This window comes from Pseudorasbora parva, chromosome 6 (assembly GCF_024679245.1).
Source record: "Pseudorasbora parva isolate DD20220531a chromosome 6, ASM2467924v1, whole genome shotgun sequence".
NCBI classification, from domain to species: domain Eukaryota; kingdom Metazoa; phylum Chordata; class Actinopteri; order Cypriniformes; family Gobionidae; genus Pseudorasbora; species Pseudorasbora parva.
Window position 1 is genome coordinate 16,590,790 of NC_090177.1, and position 21,327 is coordinate 16,612,116.

The window sequence follows — 21,327 nt, forward strand, 5'->3', positions numbered from 1 at the left end:
TGCTTTAAGTGAGTGATATCATTCACTTAAGCATTAGCTCTTCGAGTGACTGTTCTCCAACTGAATTGATTTTGTGAAAATGAACGTGGTGGGAAAGTGAGCCAGGAAGCAGCGGTGGCTTTGGGAGTGGCCTCACAAGACAGTGAAGCAATGCATTCTGGGAATTGTTGTCTTTCATCCCCATGAGACAAAAATACATTTTCTGTCTATTCTCAGACTAGAAGGGACCAAATTTAAAAAATGATTTCACATTTCTACTAAATAAATTACCCAGTTTAAATACAGATTCATCTTCCCAGCGCTGAAGTACCCCTTTAAATATATGTTTTCAGAAATGAATTTTTGCTAATACATATGGTCACTTTTATTATTATAAAAGTTAGTTATAGCGATGCTATCTTTTCCCAGAAAGAATGTGAAACACATAAATGGTATCATTCTCAGTTTTTAAATATTTAAAAATATATATAATTTACATAGATTTTAGCAATATCGTATCGCATATCGAAAATCGCATTATTTAATAAGGTATTGCATATCGAATTTTTCTTTAATATCACAGCCCTAACACACACACACACACACACACACACACACACACACACACACACACACACACACACACACACACACACAAAAGGGTCTCATTCATAAAACTTTGCGTAGATTTCATCCTAAAAGTTTACGTACGTACAAAAGCTAGATTTTGCGTACGCACAAAATCTTTTAGATTTATAAAACCATGCGTGCGCCACAACCTGCGCAAAAATCCTTTTATAAATCCCAGCCAGCAGCAGATTGTGATACATGCATCTCCACCCTGTCTCCTCCCCAAAATCCCCATATATGGAGCTTACAACACCTAGTTTTACTATGCATGACCTCATCTGCATATCATTTGCATGCATATTCCCATCCACGTGACACAACACTGTCAAAGGTAAAAGACATTGACAAATATTAGATACGGACTATAAATACCATTTGTGCCTTACACATTACATTGGTGAATATAATTTAATATCCTTTTTATATCCATAAAAAACAAATAAATAAATTGTTATTTTAGGCTAATTCAAAATATTTCATTAATTTTGTTCATTTTAAACACTTCAAATCAAATCAAATTCATGCAGGTTTGCTGATAATGTCCTTAGATGAAAACTCGTTCTCTCCTTATTCTGCCATTGGCGTAATCCTCCAACAGTGCCAGCAGTCCCATCATAAAGCATTACATACCCAGGTCACCGGAGGATTCATATGTCTCTAACAAACAGAATGATCGTTACCTCGACAAAATCACAGAATTCATTTGTGGAGGAAAATTGAAGACGAAAATATTATAGTGAATACATGCTTCTACATGACAGTTTGTAATGAACGTAATAGTTAGGACTGATGATGAGTAGCGATTGTGCTTCATGACTATTTGCGGACTTTGATATTTTATGATATATGTACATTATTGAAATATTTCGTTTTTACACGGTGTTTTAGTTCACTAATAAAAAGGTATTTCATGCTATTCTATATCACATGTAGTCGCATCATCTCCTCCAATTTTGCTAGATGCATGTAGCCTAAAACAATCAGCACAAATAACACTGTTGGATTTAATCTTAACGACAATGTCGACATAACGTATGAAATGGAGTGAAAATGTCATTCATTAATTCTTATAATCGTTCTTCTCACATTTATTTTTTACAATCTAACTTCAGTTCACGACTTCACCATCTGTGTCGCCAATTCCCTTTGTCTCCAGAATATGCGCACCTTCTCCCGTCAAGTTTGTTTTTTTATAGATCACAACCTTTGCGTGGGAACTGGCGTACGTACGTTTCCAGCCCTGTTTTGTGCGTACGCACGTTTTATAAATGAGACCCCTGGAACATTTAAATCCCTTGTAATCCTTATTTTTTTGATTGCTTTATTAAATAAAAAAATAAAAAACAATTCAATAACCCCTGCCTGATATAATCACACACATTTTGATCAAATTGTACAGCCATATAAACAAGCGCAGCAAACATGTCGGTTTTTTTTCTAACATTTTAAAGTGATCGCAATTTTATCATAAAATTCAAAAAATGTCTCCCAAATCGTGCAATCCCTGTCTGGAGCCCTGAGTCTGCATGTTCATTGTACATTAAAACCTTTTGGAGATCATTGTTTTCTAGTGGTTGTTCATTCAGTGGAAGTGTTCAGGGTTAGTTTAGGTTGTATAAATAAAACAATTAACTGATTTCTCATGCCCTCTCTTGTGCATGGTAATATAGTCTAATCTAAATCACTCATGACTTCAAATCTTGATATTGCTCTGTGTAGGAAGGAGACTAGCGACTGTTGCTGCATCTTCTGTCTGTAGTGTTCTCTCCGTGTGGGTGTTAGTACGTTTCTAACATGTGTCTCCTTGAGCGTGTGCCTTTGCACAGACCACGCAGCAGGCTTTTCTGGAGGAGGACGGCGTGCACGGCTGCTGTGCAAGCTCAGACGTGCCTGCGGCTAGGCAGTTACTTTGTAAGGGTTTCCTGCGCACTGCTGAGGCCCCTTTGCTTTTACGGAAAACTCGTCCTGCCACAAGTTAAATAATCAGTGATGCTTTTTTCCATTGAAACGCAAGAAACAAAGAAGCTGAGAGAGGCGCGCACAGCAGCCTCTCTGATGAGGTGTGATTTGTGCTGCTTTACAGTTTGCGGCCTGTGTTGCAAGTAGTTTCATTGTGTGTTTAAATCTTTTTTTTTTTTTGTGAACAAAAATATTTTGAGCCACTCGGACAGAATGAGACGATTATTTCCACTTTTCCAGTTGTTGTTTCACAACTTGTCAAGAATGACATGTACAAGGTGGATAAATGTCCCAAAGGGTGCACATTTATAGACAAAATTCATCCCCTTTTGTTGAGGTGAATGATTCACACTCACATCAGCAGGTGGAATGCAAAGCAGTCTGTTTGAAGGTTGTGTGCTCCGAGCAGCTCGCGTAGGTGGAGCAGACCAGCAGGGGAAGACCCGTGAATGCTGGTCGGGTTTCCTCCCCCTCATCCGTCTCTCCCCTCCTCCATTCCTCATTCTAGTCCTGTCAGTCACCCCTGGCAACGGTCCGAGGCAGCACAGCTGATGGGGAAACTCTGACCAGCATTGGGCAATGCTTCTTATTGACCAGATGCACATTGTGTTTCCTTGCAAAAGCTGAAATGACTTGATTTGATTTGATTTAATCTAATAAAGCAGCTCATAACCAGCAAAACAAACATTTCCCAGTAGAACCAGAAGGGTAACAGGAAAGAAAAATGACAATTATCATTTTTGTCACAACCGACAGCATTGTGACAAATTCATGTTTTATTATTAAAATAAAATATTTTAATTTTAAGTTTTCTGATTACCATTATGCATACTCTTTTTACTTTTGTATTATTTATATTATTTGTTTTCTATTTGTTATATTTTTGACACAATAATTTCTAAATCATTAAACTACAAAGATAAACAAATATTATGAATATACTAAAAAACAATAATAATATAAAAGAATATCAACAACAGTAATAAGATTTCTTTCTTTATTTTAAATGGCCCAAAATCATCCCCAAATCAGTCTAATCAAGGTAGCTGTCCCGACAATGGCCTCTCTCATTTGATTGGACAATGGGGGAAAACGCGAACGATTTCTGCTCAGAGTTGATTTTTTTTTTTTTTACTTGATTCGCTCAGCGCTCCTACGAAAACGCGAGGCGCAGGTGGTTAAAATATGAGGCGCCGGGGCCTAAATAACAGTGCACAAAGTGCTCACTGCCATTAGAAAACTATTTAAAAAAGGCAACTCTCACTGCAAAAAACGCATTCTGTCTGATAGGGGACTAAGGGGGCATTGACACAACTAAAACGCAAAACCTTTTATGCATTTTGGCCATTCATTTACACGACGATGGCATTTTGGGGGCCTAAAAACACAAACTTTTGAAAACTGGTTTCAAAATGCACGTTTTTTTAAACACTACTGTTACTGTCTCTGTGTTAGCTACAAAATTGCAAATTTGTTAAAACAGTAATATGCGTATCACGTGTGCAGTGTGTTGTGCGTAATAATTAACAACGCCATCTACTGGCCTGGCATGCATAATACAGCGTTTTTAGTCATTTTCACAGATCCGTTTGAGTGGGATCGTTTTGACAACGTTGTCGTCGGTACGCGAAAAACGCAAAGGAAAATCTTTTTCTGCTTTTAGTACATCGGTGTTGTGTAAACGTATTTTAAATGTTAAAGTTTTTCACCTGAATGTGTTGTTGGGTACAAAAAATAAGCCCCATTTATCAGTAGATTGAATATTTATGTGCGAGTTTTCGATTGAATGTGAATTCATATATATATATATATATAAATGATTGCATTCATTTTCAAAATCTATACTGTAGTTTCTCGTTTATTTTAAGTCTAAGAAAGGGAATAAAGACAACTCAGATTTTTATTAGCCTACGTCTCCTGAGTCATGAAAGAGCAACCTTTGAGCAAAACAATGAGAGGAAGGGGGAATATATGACCTCTTAGATACAAAGCAGCAGTTTGACTTGACACAAAGTGACAGCTTGTACAAACAGAACAAAGCATTAGAAAGTATTGTTCCTAAATATAGTTTTAAAAAACATTGTCATGGCAAATAATATATGTGCTAATATTAGATCACTAGAACTGGCTTGTATATTTTTTCTCATGTGAGAATCACACACCACCCTTCTGTACACCATGTTGTGTTCTAAGTCCAGCTTTTCTGGTAATGCGGGTTGGAAATGCTACTTAATAGGCGAGATAGTGAGAGGGGTTGGGCGATTTACTGTTGTAATTGAGTTTGTTGGTCTTATGTAACAGTTATTTACATTTTTGCAAGTTTTCTCTTTAAACAAATCTACTTGACAACAGAGTCTTGCAGTGCTATGTTATACAAGTTTCTTCTAATTTTTGTGAGCTCATGTTTTAAAAATGTTTTAAACATTTAAAAAAACATTTTTATAAATTAAACTTAAAATCTTGATGTTTCAAAACAATTGTCAGCTACAAAGTAACATACAGGAAGAGAGAAGCATGCCACAATGCACAATACAGAGGAATCTCTCAGCAACATGAAACTAACTACTACAAACACCCACTACTTCCTTAATACTACTGACATTTCTGTAATTCTGCTGACATTTGTACCTGCATGGTTTTGAATGGCATAAAGATAAAGATCTAAAGAGACACATGAACACATGACTGTCATGCACTTGTGGGGGCTGCCAAGTATAATATTAGATTAGTAGAGCAGCAAACAGTAAAATAGCTTCAAATATATATTTATTTTGTGATAAGGAGCACCTGACATATTATCCAGTTTATATGCTGCAAATTACCCAATAAACATATAAACAGACATATTGATTTGAGTTAAAATTATTTTTAATATAAATATTATATTTATTAGGGTTTTATGGGACAAAGGACAATTATATAGAAACTGAGAGGTGAATTAAATAACACTGATTATCTCTTCATCACTGCATCTGTTAGTGAGTGGGATATATATTAGGCAGCAAGTGAACATTGTCCTCAAAGCGAATGGGCGAGCGTAAGGATTTGAGTGGGTTTGACAAGGGCCAAATTGGGCCAAAAACTTGCTCTTGCAGTTTGTTGTGTATGGTGTTGCACACAGACCAGTCAGGGTATGCATGCTGAACATCAGAACTGGACCACGAAGCAGTGTAAGAAGGTGGCCTGGTGTGATGAATCACGTTTTCTTTTACATTACGTGGATGGCTGAGTGCGTATGAACACACACAACAACGAAGTTGAGGTGTTGACTTTCCCAAATGGCCTGGTGGCCTCCAAATTCCCCAGATCTCAATCCAATCGAGCTTCTGTGGGACATGCTGAACAAACAAGTCCGAACCATGGAGGCCTCACCTCACCTCACAGGATCTGCTGCCAACATCTTGGTGCCAGATAGCCAGATATATATATATATATATATATATATATATATATATATATATATATATATATATATATATATATATATATATATATATATATATATATATATATATATATATAAAACAAACTAAATCAAGTATTTGAGATGTGGCACAACGAGCCCCTAGTACTGTGTTTTACTGCACTAAGTGTTTGGTGAAGCCGAGATTGTCTCCCTCCATAAAACAGAGCTATGCATGCAAATAAGTGATGAGCGAGGCCAGAATCAAATTACCACGCTTCTGTGCTCAACCCAAACAATTAGATATTCAGAGAGAGAGAGAGAGAGAGAGAGAGAGAGAGAGAGAGAGAGAGAGAGAGAGAGAGAGAGAGAGAGAGAGAGAGAGAGAGAGAGAGACTGACCTACAGTCACCAGCAACTGAGTGTTAAAACTGGTGTGAAACAAGACCATTGGAAAATATCAAACATGACCTGTTTGTGTTATGCTTAGTCATTTGGTTGAATGTTATGAAAAACTATTTTCATACAGTGGGTACGGAAAGTATTCAGATCCCCTTAATTTTTTTAATTATTTGTTATATTATATAATATATTTGTTAAATTATTTGTTATAAATCATTTAAGTTCATTTTCTCTCATTAATGTACACACAGCACCCCATATTGACAGAAAAACACAGAATTGTTGACATTTTTGAAGATTTATTAAAAAAGAACAACTGAAATATCACATGTAAGTATTCAGACCCTTTGCTGTGACACTCATATATTTAACTCAGGTGCTGTCCATTTCTTCTGATCATCCTTGAGCTGGTTCTAAACCTTCATTTGAGTCCAGCCGTGTTTGATTATACTGATTGGACTTGATTAGGAAAGCCACACACCTGTCTATATAAGACCTTACAGCTCACAGTGCATGTCAGAGCAAATGAGAACCATTAGGTCAAAGGAACTGCCTGAAGAGCTCAGAGAATTATGGCATGGCACAGATCTGGCCAACATTACAAAAAAATTCTGCTGCACTCAAGGTTCCTAAGAGCACAGTGGCCTCCATAATCCTTAAATGGAAGACTTTGGGATGATCAGAATCCTTCCTAGAGCTGTCCATCCGGGCAAACTAAGCTATTGGGGGAGAAGAGCCTTGGTGAGAGAGGTAAAGAAGAACCCAAAGTTCCCTGTGGCTGAGCTCCAGAGATGCAGTTGGGAGATGGGAGAAAGTTGTAGAAAGTCAACCATTACTGCAGGCCTCCACCAGTCAGGGCTTTATGGCAGAGTGGCCTGACGGAAGCCTCTCCTCAGTGCAAGACACATGAAAGCCTGATGGAGTTTGCTAAAAAAACAAACACCTGAAGGACTCCAAGATGGTGAGAAATAATATTATCTTGTCTGATGAGACCAGGATAGAACATTTTGGCCTTAATTCTTAGCCGTATGTGTGGAGAAAATCAGGCACTGCTCATCACCTGTCCAATACAATCCCAACAGTAAAGCATGGTGGTGGTTGCAGCATCATGCTGTGGGGGTGTTTTTCAGCTGTAGGGGCAGGACAACTTTGGAATTTTTTTAAGGGGGTCTGAATACTTTATGTATGTCACATTTCGACCTAAACTCAAAAAATATGAAATTATATTTCTTATAAATAAAATAATATTTCTGGGCCCAATAGTAGTTTAACTAATGGAAAGATAATGATATGTTATTTAACATTACATTTTTTTAAACATAATTTATGCTGATTTTACAAAATTATTTTCTTATTAAAAAAATCTATTTTTATTTTTCATAGATTCACAGATGTAAAATCTGTCATAAAAAATGTGATTTAAGCGGTATTATTGGACATTTGATTCAATTACACGACTAAATGTACTTTCGTTTCACATTTTTAGAAGATTTTCTGTTAGAAAAGCATGATTTATAAGATCAACTTAGGATGTTTGATTTAGATTAATAGTTCAGCCATGAAACTCACATTCTGATTGGTTCGTTTAATGTAATGTTTTCAGTCAATTGGTTTCAAATATCCATGACTATTTCCCTTTATAACACGATACATCGAAACAGATCCGCAGCAACCATAGCTCCAGCAACAGCAGGAGCGTAGTAGATCTAACCCACCAAGACCAAACATCTACATAATATTTACAGGAATAAAATGTTTTACAAACTATCCCGAGAGTTGTCATGACTGAAATACATAAATAAATGTAATATTAAAAATGTATGTTTCCTTTTATCTTATCTAAATGACTGATAAGACTGCAGTGTGTATGTAAAAAACCATAGTCCGTCAAATCCCGGCTAGCTTCCACTGTTAACGGAAAAAGTATTGCTTCTGTTTTCCTAACTTTCTTTCTCACACACACACACAACCACACACACCCACCTACCCATATATACATGGAATAGGCCGCACAAACAAAGTTCCTAGGCAACGACACTAACCTTTTGAGAGAATTAACTGAGAACGGTGTGACCCTTTAGCTCGCATCACATGAGAGGAGTGGGTGTATGGGCTTCATTCTCTGCCTTTTCTATCGTATCTGAGTTTTTAAACTCTTTCATTATAGGAAGAACACAAACTGCCATTAACGTGGATTGTACCTTTGCTCTGTTTTTCAAACTTTCGAGGGTTAGGTTGAGGAACTCCTCCTGATGTTCGGACTAGAGCTTTGCATATGTTTGTTTGTTGGCTTTAAATATGTGGCTGATTTTCTGTGTTCTCAGAAAAGTGCTGGATCGCTATTATGAAACTTTTACTCAGGCTACTATTATTAGTTCTGAAAAAAAAGATAATATTTGTAGACATAATACTTGCTTTAAGTAGGTCACCCATTTATTCTCGCTGTTTGGCTTCTGTTAACAAAGTTTGAAGACACCTTAATGAATGTGCATAGGAAGAAAAACTTTAGCCTGGCACTAGCATGCTAATCTCCCTGGACAGGCTTTTCCCTTAATGAGAGTGCTGATCCATTTTCCATTACAGATAAGACCCAGAAACAGTGTTTCTGTACAATACACACACACACAAAGAAAGACATTGTGTGTCTTATTATTAGCTTTAGGTCCTTGAATTAATGCTATGTTCACACTTTCAATTTTTGCCTTGCCAGCTGACATTGAACATGTTTTGTATGTTGAGCATAGACTAACTTCAACAAATAAAGTAATGTGGCTTTTTTCTGTCAGCATTTTGGTGTCATACACAAAAACGTAAGATTCATCTTTTAATCGGGAATACAACTTTTTGGTAGTCATGTCATGTGACCTCGAGCAGTGTGCATTTGTTGCTTTCTGTTCACGTAGTTTTGTTTTCTTGAGCATGTCGCAGTGACAGTATGTAAATGAGGGTTTGATGTGACATGCTGATTTACATAGCCAGGCTGGCATACATTATAGTGTAAAAACTGTCACCCAAAAAACGATGTATTATTAATGTATAGATAATATTGCAAATATATACATTAAAATAACATTTCAAATCAATTATTTATTATATATCAATTATTTATTATAAGTTAATATATATATATATATATATATATATATATATATATATATATATATATATATATATATATATATATATATATATATATATATATATATCATTCTAATATGCTGATTTAGTTTTAATTATTATAATTATCGAATTATTATTGAAAACTTTGTTGTTGTGCTGCTTAATATTTTTTATTTAAACCACATTTATTTAAAATATTTTTTTTTAACAAATGTCTATTCTAAATAAAATATTAATATATATAATATATATATATTTTTTTAAATTATATTTTTTTATAATATCCAAAATGTTATCCAAATTCTTGTATGGTGTGACTATACAAGGCTTTGTCTCTGTTCATGCATGAATAAAATCAAGATATCTTTATTTAGCAACACTATAAATTCCTTGCATATAAAAAAACACTGTAAGATTTGAATGGCAAATTTGGACATGTTTATATTCTTTGCTCAGCCTTAAAGAAGAAAAAACACCAGGTGAAATTTGAATTATTTTATTTTATAAAATAGTTCACCATGTTTATGGAGAATTTTAGTATCATATGGTGTAACATTATACATGCAAAAAAAATGCTAAGATTTTATAGTATATGCCAGAGGGAATGAGACCGCAATGTGCATGCATTGTATTTCCATAATTGTGTCTAGGCCTAACGATTTTCTTGTCACTTTAAGTGCATGAAAACTGCATGGAAAGTAAAGATGAATTTGGCTTTCATCTGTCTGTTTGCCTCTCACCAACCTTTCTCTTTCATTTTTTTTTGTGTTATTCAGAAGTTCTGGCGTGATGTCAGACCCGGGCGAGTCAGATGATAGAGAGCTGAGGCCCATAGACTTCATCCAGCTTCAGCAGTACATTGACTGTGAGTCTGTGATGCCCACACATCCCTCCCACTCTCACTAAATGCTCGGCATCATTACAAACCATGACTCACTCTTAGTCTTTAAGTGCGAAATGACACTTTATTCTAAGGGTCAAAAAAACATGCCAGTCTTGTGCATCCAAGATGTCTGCGAGCATGTTTTACTTACAGATTTTACTTGCTTAAATATTTTATACATGCAAGAAGTGGTGGAAAAGGTTGACTTGATTTGATTGACACCATTCAGATATGAATAATGTCACTAAAATTATGTGATTATGAAAGATAAAACATAACATTAAGTTTCTCTCTTACATCTCTAATTTAAAGAGGTCATATTATGAACTTTTTACAAGGTATTGGTTTTGTTTTTGGGGTCTACTAACATGTTTGCAAAACAACTGGCGTAACTATGACGTAAGCATTTTGAACAGCGGGAGGTGTTACACTTTCTGCGTAAGTTGAATAGGGAAGGTGGTCGACCTGAAACTAGATATTTTACTTTATCAAGTTTTAAATATACATATTTTTCATACACAAATACATTGCTTTACTTCAGAAGACTTTATTAACCCCCCCTGGAGCCGTGTGGATTACTTTTTTGGGCTTCAAATTTTGGGCTGCCATTATAATGCTTGGATTAGCCAGGACATTTTTTAATATAAACTCTTATCGTATTCATCTATAAGATAGTTTTTGCATATACTCTGGGTGTGAATTATTTAAATACGGGATATTATGTCATATACAGTGGGTACGGAAAGTATTCAGATCCCCTAACATTTTTCACTCTGTTATATTGCAGCCATTTGCTAAAATAATTTAAGTTATTTTTTCCCCTTTCTTATTAATGTACACACAGCACCCCATATTGACAGAAAAACACAGAATTGTTGACATTTGTTCAGATTTATTAAAAAAGAAAAACTGAAATATCACATGTAAGTATTCAGACCCTTTGCTGTGACACGCATATATTTAACTCAGGTGCTGTCCATTTCTTCTGATCATCCTTGAGCTGGTTCTAAACCTTCATTTGAGTCCAGCCGTGTTTGATTATACTGATTGGACTTGATTAGGAAAGCCACACACCTGTCTATATAAGACCTTACAGCTCACAGTGCATGTCAGAGCAAATGAGAACCATTAGGTCAAAGGAACTGCCTGAAGAGCTCAGAGAATTATGGCATGGCACAGATCTGGTTACAAAAAAAATCTGCTGAGTGGCCTCCATAATCCTTAAATGGAAGTCTTTGGGATGACCAGAATACTTCTTAAAGCTGGCCATCTGGGCAAACTGAGCTAACGAAGAACCCAAAGATCACTGTGGCTGAGCTCCAGAGATGCAGTTGGGAGATGGGAGAAAGTTGTAGAAAGTCAACCATCACTGCAGCCCTCCACCAGTCGGGGCTTTATGGCAGAGTGGCCTGACGGAAGCCTCTCCTCAGTGCAAGACACATACAATTTTGCTAAAAAACACCTGAAGGACTCCAAGATGGTGAGAAATAAGATTCTCTGGTCTGATGAGACCAAGATAGAACTTTTTGGCCTTATTTCTAAGCCGTATGTGTGGGGAAAAAAATATCACCTGTCCAATACAGTCCCAACAGTGAAGCATGGTGGTGGCAGCATCATGCTGTGGGGGTGTTTTTCAGCTGTAGGGGCAGGATGACTGGTTGCAATCGAGGGAAAGATGAATGCGGCCAAGTAAAGGGATATCCTGGACAAAAACCTTCTTGAGAGTGCTCAAGACCTCAGACTGAGCCAAAGGTTCACCTTCCGACAAGACAATGACCCTAAGCAAAAATTACCCCAACAGCTAAAATAACGAAGAAGTGGCTTCACAACAACTCTGTGACTGTTCTTGAATGGCCCAGCCAGAGCCCTGACTTAAACCCAATTGAGCATCTCTGGAGAGACTTGAAAATGGCTGTCCAGTGTCCACCAACGTTTACCATCCAACCTGACAGAACTGGAGAGGATCTGCAAAGAGGAATGGCAGATGATCCCCAAATCCAGGTGTGAAAAACTTGTTGCATCTTTCCCAAAAAGACTCACGGCTGTATTAAATCAAAAGGGTGCTTCTACTAAATACTGAGCAAAGGCTCTGAATACTTCGGACCATGTGATATTTCAGTGTTTCTTTTTTAATAAATCTGCAAAAATGTCAACAATTCTGTGTTTTTCTGTCAATGGGTGCTGTATTAATGAGATTTTTTTTTTTTACTTAAATAATTTTAGCAAATGGCTGAAATATAACAAAGAGTGAAACATTTACGGGGGTCTGAATACTTTCTGTATCAACTGTATGTTGCCAGAAGAAAACTCAAGACTTTTATTGCACTTACTGATAAAGATAATGACTCCCTTTAGAGTGGACGTTGTGCTTTGAAACTTTGCAGATACTACAACAGTTAAAGTAGAAAATGTAATGGACCCTGGAATAGAATAAGATATATTGACATTTTTTGAATGGCAATCAAAAGTAATATAATTTTTGCAGCCATGTCCTGTAGTTGCACCATCTTACCAGCAGGGGCTTACAGGGTCATGCTAAGCAGCCAAACCTTAGTTGCTCCATCCATGTGTCTCATACATTATTGAGAGATTTTAATACAATAAGGTAGTTTATTGGCAAATTACAGTTGTAGGTATTTGCCTAAGTGTGAACTGAGTTTCTACTTATCTTATTTGTCGTGCTGAGTTGTCAGTTCATTAAAAGGTGTGATGTCTGTGGTTCATTGTGCCAAAATGTCATACTGTCCATTTTTATCTCTCTTTCTTTCTCTCTTTCTCTGCCCCCTCCCACTCACCCTTTCTATCTCTCTGCAGACTGCAGTCTAAAAGTAAAAGATGTGTTAAAGGAATTCAATGCAGATGGCAGGTTAGCCAAGTACAGACACGGAGAGGTGAGTGAACAGGCTGCCAGGGGCCAACTGTCAGCCCTCTGCTTTTACAGCATCTTAGTCCAATTACCCATGAACAGATCCATCCATCTCTGTAATGTGAATCACTTCACGTCTGGTTAAGCATATCAGAGCTCATCCGCTGGGCGATTCAACGTGTACCTGCTTAGTCAGTGAGTGTTGTGTGCACTTCAGTACTCATTTTAGTGGCGTTTCCCCACACAAAACTCGCTGCCATGATATTAAGGTGTTGTGGGTGGTTGCAAGGACATTTTTTTCAACAGTTACTAAGGTATTCTCTGTGATTTTTCTAGTGCTGCTATGCGTTTACTAGGGTATCCGGGTGGCCAGAGTAAAATTAGGTCAATCAAAAGTGTTATGCTATAAAATTAAGGGATTTTTTTTCAACAAGCTGCATGATTTAACCCAATAAAATTATGAATTTCTAAGACCTTTAAATTTGTAACATTATCAACTTTACTGCATTTTTTGTTGTTTGTTTTACACAATCATCTAAATGCCTTCAACCCTCTGATTGATAGTTCATATTTTTTTAGTAAGTAAAAGGCCCTTTATTATAATTCCAAATATGTCGTTCAGGTCATAGTACTTTTTGCTGGGATCTTTAATGATTTTACTAAAGTAAACATAAGAATAACTTTTATATATTAACTTGGGGTTACTTGATTATCCATACATTTATATATATATATATATATACTGTGTGAATCAAAATTATGATACAACAGGCTTTTGTGAGGAACATTAATTTATACATCTCTCAGTCATAAAAATATCACATTGAATTTTGTTTCCCCACCCACAATAAAAACTACAGAGCTTTTATCATAAAATCAAGCATTAAAATATCACATTACTAAAACTTCTTATTGGGAGATGGAGTGACAACAAGTCTCTTATTATAAATGTCATTCATTTATATTACAAGCTATCAGAATTTTAAATGTAGGCCATATAAATAACTGCATCTATGTCAAATATCATGTATTTGCTCAGTTTGGGCCTCTAAATAAAAAAATAAAAAAATCTCCCTCAACTGTGAGCTCCATATTCTCTCTATTTCATACTATATGAGTATGAAAGGTCAGGCTTTACAGAGTTATGGTATCATCCTTGTCCAGAGTAACAAAGCGTGCAAGCTATGCAGTGTAAAGTGGGAAGTCGTGAAATTGTAGCTCTTAAAGGTTTGATATTCAGACATGCTCAAATGGCAAAGATTTGCTCAGTATACTTGATCTGTGCACTTCGTTTTCAGCTGACTGTGTGCTGACTTGACTCTCAATGTTCAAGAGTTTTGTTTCAGTGAATTTTGTATTCGTCTCATTCTGAGCTTTGCAGTGTGCTTGTATTGGGTGAATAAAACAAAACAAAAAAACTCTGAACTGTGTCATGGAAATCAAAATGGTGCTAGTATATAAATGTAACATAGCATCAGTTTTCCTCTTTTTACTCCAGATAGAACAGCAGTATCCTGAGGCCTTTGAAGTTTGAATACATCTTGCTGTTTTTTCCCCTCTGTTAAGAACTAGGACGGGAACAGCAGGCACTGTTAGTAGAACTAGGATTAGGTTTGTAGTGCAGAATCTAATTGGATCTCAATTACATCCCCTTGAGAGGGTTCCAGATCATTTTATGACTTTATTAGTTTCCAATAACATGTACCTTCTAAATTAATCACCAAAATAGAAGTTATTAAAAAGCCCAATAATATATATTCAAAACAATATGTGTGTGAATTGTTTGTTCATATTTGTGTGTTTGTTCTGTGTTCCTCAAATGCATAAAAGCCTTTAAAGTGTCACACTCATCTTTAATTGTTCAAAATGATTTATCTTCTTCATATTCTCCTAGTGCATCGATGAGGAAGGTTTCCGGCTCTTCCTGAAGACGTATTTGGAGGTGGAGGACTTCCCAACAAATCTGTGCCAGCGGCTATTCAAATCCTTCCAGAACTCAGAGTCGGCAAAATCAGATGAAAACAGTGGGTCATCTATATGCTTGTATATGGATATGTACATCCACATATACACTACAGTTAACATTCTGGGGTCACTTTTTTTGTTTATAACTTTAATTCAGCAAGGATGCATTAAATTAAAGTGGCAGTAAAGATATTTATATGCTGTCAAATTGATTCATCGCGATTAATCGCATCCAAAATAAAAGTTTGTTTACATAATATGTGTGTACTGTGTATAATTATTATGTATATAGAAATACACACTCATTCATGTATATATTTGCATGTATATACTCTACATATATTTATATTAAATATAAATATTTTATATATAAATATATAAAAATTCTTAAATATATACATGCTTGTGTGTGTATTCATATATACATAATAATTATACACAGTACACACATATATTATGTAAACAATGTCTTTTTGAATGCAATTAATCATGATTAATCGATTTGACAGTACTATTGAAATTGAAAAACTTTAAACTTTCTATTCATCAAATCTTAATTTTCATATTTCACATTTTCCGCAAAAATATTAAGCAGTTTCTGGACAGATCAGCATTTTAGAATGATTTCTGGAGGATCCTGTGACACTGAAGACTAGAGTAATGATGCTGAAAATTCAACTTTGCCATCACAGGAATACATTTAAATTAAAATATATTAAAAATAGAAAACATTTATTTGAAATTGTAATGATATTTCTCTTTTTACTGTATTTTTGATCAAATAAACGCAGCCTTGGTGAAAATAAGAAAATCTCACTTACGCCAAAGTTTTGAATTATAGTGCACATGTACAAATCTATAAGTCTATTGATTACATTTATGGGAATCATATCTTTTCATTTATTTTAATACTTTTTTTTAAATACATTTTTAATGCTAACAGGTCATTTTGACTAGTCCTTTATTTACTGAAAACAACAACAAAATCCCGTCAAAGTCACATCAGGAGTCGTTTACTCTTTAAAAAGAATGATTTATTTTTTAACAACACTCAAAAAGTCCAGTTTGAAACAATTAAACTAGTGAAACAAAGGATTTCTTGTATTGTGAATATATAATATAAGTCTGTCCTTGCCTTCTCTCTAGGGGAAGTCTTTCTGAAGGATGTCTCTTGTTATTTCTCTCTCTTGGAAGATGGGCAGCCCAGGGACAAACTTGAATGTAAATATCCATTTATTTGTTATTTTTTGCCACTATAGATATCTAATAATTGTTGACAACTTCGCAATACATCCCCCTTTTTTCCCCTTCACAGTTGCCTTTAAACTCTATGACAGAGATGGCAATGGTGTTCTGGACAGTTCGGTGGGTGGTCTTAATCTGAAATATAATCATCTTCCAATTTCTCATTATGTAACAACTTAATCAACATGCTCAAATTACATCTTTCAGTAATGTCTGTAACCAACCAGTCATGTTTCTGTGAAATAGGAAGTGGACCGCATTATTGCCCAGATGATGCATGCAGCAGATTACCTCGGTTGGGATGTGTCTGAACTGAGGCCTGTGAGTTGTACTTTGTTTGTGCGTGTGAAACATTTGCAGAGAAGAAGTGAAATGCCTATGCTCTCGATGTGAAATTTTCCATCGTAACCACACCGTGCTGAAGAGACATTCCTCCCTCATATGGCATGAATCAACTTGTCGGAAGGGAAAAAAAGAATTTGACAAGATGTTTGCATAATGTTGCTCTTTGTGGTTCAAATGATTCCCTGAGGTGATCATTTAGTTACATCATGTACATGTTACAACAGAAATGCACAGACACACCAATACAAGAGCATATTCTTTCTCATTTTGCTTGTTCTAAGGTGCTGAAGGATATGATGACGGCGATTGACGCAGATAGCAGTGGAACGGTGTCGTTACAGGAATGGGTGGAGGGAGGGATGAATAACGTCCCGCTACTGGTTTTACTGGGACTAAAGGTAGGAAAACACCAGTACTGATTCCCAAACAGTTTAAGATGCAAAGTCAGAGAGCAGTGCTATTTTTGGAGTGTACAAGACTATACCTCAGATTACACCGCTCAGAGGGAGTGGCAGAAAGTAACAGAGAAAATAATGTCACATTTTGTAGATGTATTTTTTGCCCTTTCTTTATCTGAGGACACTATCCACTATCTCTGTCTGGTTGTGTTGTGTCGCTCAGCCTCACCATAGCACAACAAAGGCCTGCTGACTTTGCACTGGCATTAGCAATAGTGACACTTCTAACACAAGCTTGTTTGCATGCACGCACACACTTACATGCACGAAAGCTTGTTGAACCCTTCGAATCTGCACAAAAGAAACATCTTTTTTTCTCTAGCTTTCGGATCACTGTAATCTTATTCATTTGTGCTTTCCAGTCAGTTTTATGTATTTTATGATATTATGTTCTCTTTTTTGAAAGTTGAAGTTTATATAATTCATCACCCAAAGCGTTAGATTGTTCAGCACTTTGGTCAGCAGTCAGCAGTAGCTGTTTTAAATGTGCTTTAGAAATTCTTTGCCTTGCCTTGCACAACCAAATGAACATTAGCTGTATCGATTTTTTGTTAATATTTAATTTAATTTACATTTGTATTATTTAAATTAGTAATTTATTGATTAATTTATTCAACTAATTCAAATGAATTAATTTAAAACCTGGTGCAACAGTAACATAAGCTTGCATGTGTTTACACAACTAAATGCACATTAGCAATATTTTTAAAATATTGAATTATAAAAAAATCTATATTAGTATTTCATTTTTTGTTTGTTTTTAACAACCAAATATGGATGATGTTTAAGTGTCCACATACATTTGGCCATATATTCATGATGGGGGGTGTCAGTGATAAACCCATATTGATTTTCCATTAATCTAAATATTGCAGCACACGTCAGTGACCCTTAACCAGAAGGAAGCAAAAACGTACCAGCAGTGCAATGCAAAACAGACATCCCTTGCATCTCATTAGCACGCCATGCATAGCATCTACTTTACATAACATCTCATTAAAATAAGCATGCTTCTGAAGAAGGCAAGCATTCAGAATATCCCTGACATGAATCTTTCTACGCAAGGCACTTAACAGCTTTAAAATGCAAGCTCAACCTAGCATCCAGCAAGTAATGCTAGAGCAGTATCTGGCTTCACACTCCTTCGGAGGGGTGACATGAGCAATCTAACTCCCAAAACTCCTCTGTACACACTGTGCCAGTGCATGACCTGGAGACAAGCCACAGCGTTAACAGCAGCTTTTTTCCATGACTAAATACATCTAAATATAATAAAAACCAGAGCTCATCTCTTAAATGCTAAGCTACTGTCAGACTAGAAATAAATTTAAGTGTAATTCACAGTTAAACCACATACACTGTGTCAATACAGAAGTTATGATTATTAAACATTTGTTAAGTGGAAACAGTCAGCTACACATAGATCACAGATTATTTTAATCACAGAAGGGCTGAAATGCTGTCATTCTTAAACTCATATTCCTAACTGTCTTGCATTTGTGATCCAGAGCTTTGTAGTATGGTCATGCTCAACCATGTATCAAAGCAAGGGACTTCCCCGTGTGCTATTTCTACCTGCCCAAACGACGCACGGGGGCTATGCTGAGCCATTGGGCACAGTTACAGCATGGCTGTGTGGGCTACAGTTTCTGACCTCCTGTTCAGCCGCCTGAAGTTCCCGCCTGAGTCATCCAAACCAATAATATTATGAATAATTAAGAATTCTCTGATGTGACTGCATGAGTCAATGTCTTTAGCCCACCCTAACCACCTCCAGCTGGACGTTCAATTCATAAAAAAAATAGCCAGTAGGTGTAAGATGGAAGCGAAATAAACAAGACTAAACTGAACACATGTGAGTCACTGAAAGCGAAAAAACTCTTTCCAATGATTATCATTTTATTTATGGTTATGATGTCATCTGCCCCTTTTAATAGATGAGTGCTTTTCATCTCATTAAGATTAAAAAAGGCAAAAAACACCAAAAAGCACTATCAGAGTAGGTCATGTGACTCCTGTGCTTTATTCCAAGTCTTCTGAAGTCATGCAACATCACTGAGTGAGGATTTACAAAATGTTCCATTCAGTAAGCTACAACCGGTTCAGTGAGTTCTCAAGAGCTGATTCTTTTCACTGAACCAATTGATCCTGTTCACAAATCAAATCACGAATTGTTAATAAATCCTGACTTATAGTGAAATTTTGGCTACATTTCATAGGAAGCAGATTTCTGTTGGTCAACTTACCAAATTTGCATTTGGGGAAATCTCGAGCAAAATTCTCAATCGCGTGGATTCCTATTGAGATGATTGGATTTTGCTCATGAAAATGCAATAATGCTCTGAATGTAATCACACATTTATTGACTCGTTTCTGTGGTTAAAGGCACAATATGTACGATTTTTACATTAAAATATCCAAAAAATAAATATGTATAAAATATGTATATTTTGTTGACCCGTGTACTTGCATTCTCCCAAATGTTACCAGCAATGTTTAAATCCAGAGAAATCAGGTATTTTAACCAGTGTTACAGACAGTGTCCTTGCGTTGACTGTCAATGATGTCATATCTTAGAAACCATGGGAAAACCAAAGACTCTTTAATATATAATAGGCTATGTATTTTATTAAACATGCAAGCAACTTTTTGGATATAGATTTATCAACAAAAAACAAATCATTGTTATACAGCACAACACGGTTAATCTTATTGTTTGAATCACTCGTTTTGATCTACCACGAGTAAAGTTTTTACCATGCCTCAGAGATAACACTATTTTTCGAGTGGCTAACATAGCATAATCAGAGAGAACTTTCTCCATCATACAGTATATTTTAAAATCAATAGCATGCCATTAGCTACAGTCATTTAAAACACTCATCATAGTGCTTGTCGTTTTTTGAATCAGAATTATCCCTATGAGCTATCATTGTTACACGTTTACAGTATGATATTTTTTTTTTAATATAGTCTTCCAGGTTTGAAATTAGTGGATTATGACAATTTTAATTTTGGAGTGAACTTTTCCTTGTCATGGCTAGATATTTCATAACTGTTTCTTTACCCTTTTTTACCTTGTATTCTGGTTAGAGGCACATTAAAGAATGTAAAGCATTTGCCTCAGAAAAAATATATTTGATTTAGATTATCAAGAAAAAATATATTTGATTTAGATTATCAAGAAAAGCATGACCTGTTCCCTAACATTAATTTTTTTTCCGCTTTCCCAAGATGACGCAAAGAGATGGCCAGCACCTGTGGAGGATGAAACATTTCAACAAGCCTGTGTACTGCAACGTCTGTCAGAGTATGCTGCTGGGGCTCCGCAAACAGGGTCTCTGCTGCACCTGTGAGTGGAATTCTGGGTAATTTGCAAGAAAGGTTCACAGATTGTTTTGCAAATGTAATCAGTATTTCCAGACTGCCAATAAAATGTTTCATTTTAACAAATAAAATGCTACAAATTTTAAGATACAGTTTAGAAATCCAAAGTGTCAGTGTGTATTGTGTTTTATCTATCTAGTGAACCATGTTTAGTTCTGATCAGTTTGGTATAACGATAGTTTGCTATCTTACACAGGCTGCAAATACACAGTTCATGGCCGATGTGCCAATAAAAACCCGGCTCCTTGCACCCGCACATATGTGATGTCAAAGAAAGAGACCGGGGTAAGCACACCTTTTTTTCGTTTCTTTTTTTAATTACATTTTTTAAACTCAATAATGTTTGAAATCCAAGGAATGTATGACATAATAACATAACAATAAATATGCATACATCATTAAAAAAATGGAAAAACCCTTTGTGCTACCTGTATAAAATGATATATTAAAGGTGCCCTAGAATGAGTTGAAACAATAATGTTAAATTGGTCTCTGATATCTATAGAGGGTATTTGGCCTTTACTTAAGGGTCGTTTTACAGGTCCACTTACAACCCTATAAATTGTCCCTAGGATGTAATGCTCTGTTTTTGCCTTATTTGGATGGGTCATGAATATTAATGTTGAGCTCTGCTCTGATTGGCTTATTTCAGCAGCTCATAGCAGTTCAGCTGTTCAGCTTGTGAG

General features: G+C 35.8%; 1 protein-coding gene across 2 annotated transcripts in view; it reads left to right on the forward strand.

The window, feature by feature from the left end:
- dgkaa (diacylglycerol kinase, alpha a) overlaps window positions 1-21,327 on the forward strand; it is a 38,067-nt gene that overhangs the window by 4,422 nt on the left and 12,318 nt on the right. The window contains exons 2-10 of one of the 2 annotated variants that reach the window (XM_067445811.1): window positions 10,269-10,357; window positions 13,190-13,266; window positions 15,136-15,265; window positions 16,353-16,427; window positions 16,522-16,571; window positions 16,698-16,772; window positions 17,078-17,194; window positions 20,489-20,606; window positions 20,838-20,926. In XM_067445811.1, coding sequence (XP_067301912.1) covers window positions 10,282-10,357; window positions 13,190-13,266; window positions 15,136-15,265; window positions 16,353-16,427; window positions 16,522-16,571; window positions 16,698-16,772; window positions 17,078-17,194; window positions 20,489-20,606; window positions 20,838-20,926 — 807 coding nt within the window. In that variant the 5' untranslated portion in view covers window positions 10,269-10,281. Of the gene's footprint in view, window positions 1-10,268; window positions 10,358-13,189; window positions 13,267-15,135; window positions 15,266-16,352; window positions 16,428-16,521; window positions 16,572-16,697; window positions 16,773-17,077; window positions 17,195-20,488; window positions 20,623-20,837; window positions 20,927-21,327 lie in introns of those variants that run through there. The other variant, XM_067445812.1, reaches the window with a different exon arrangement.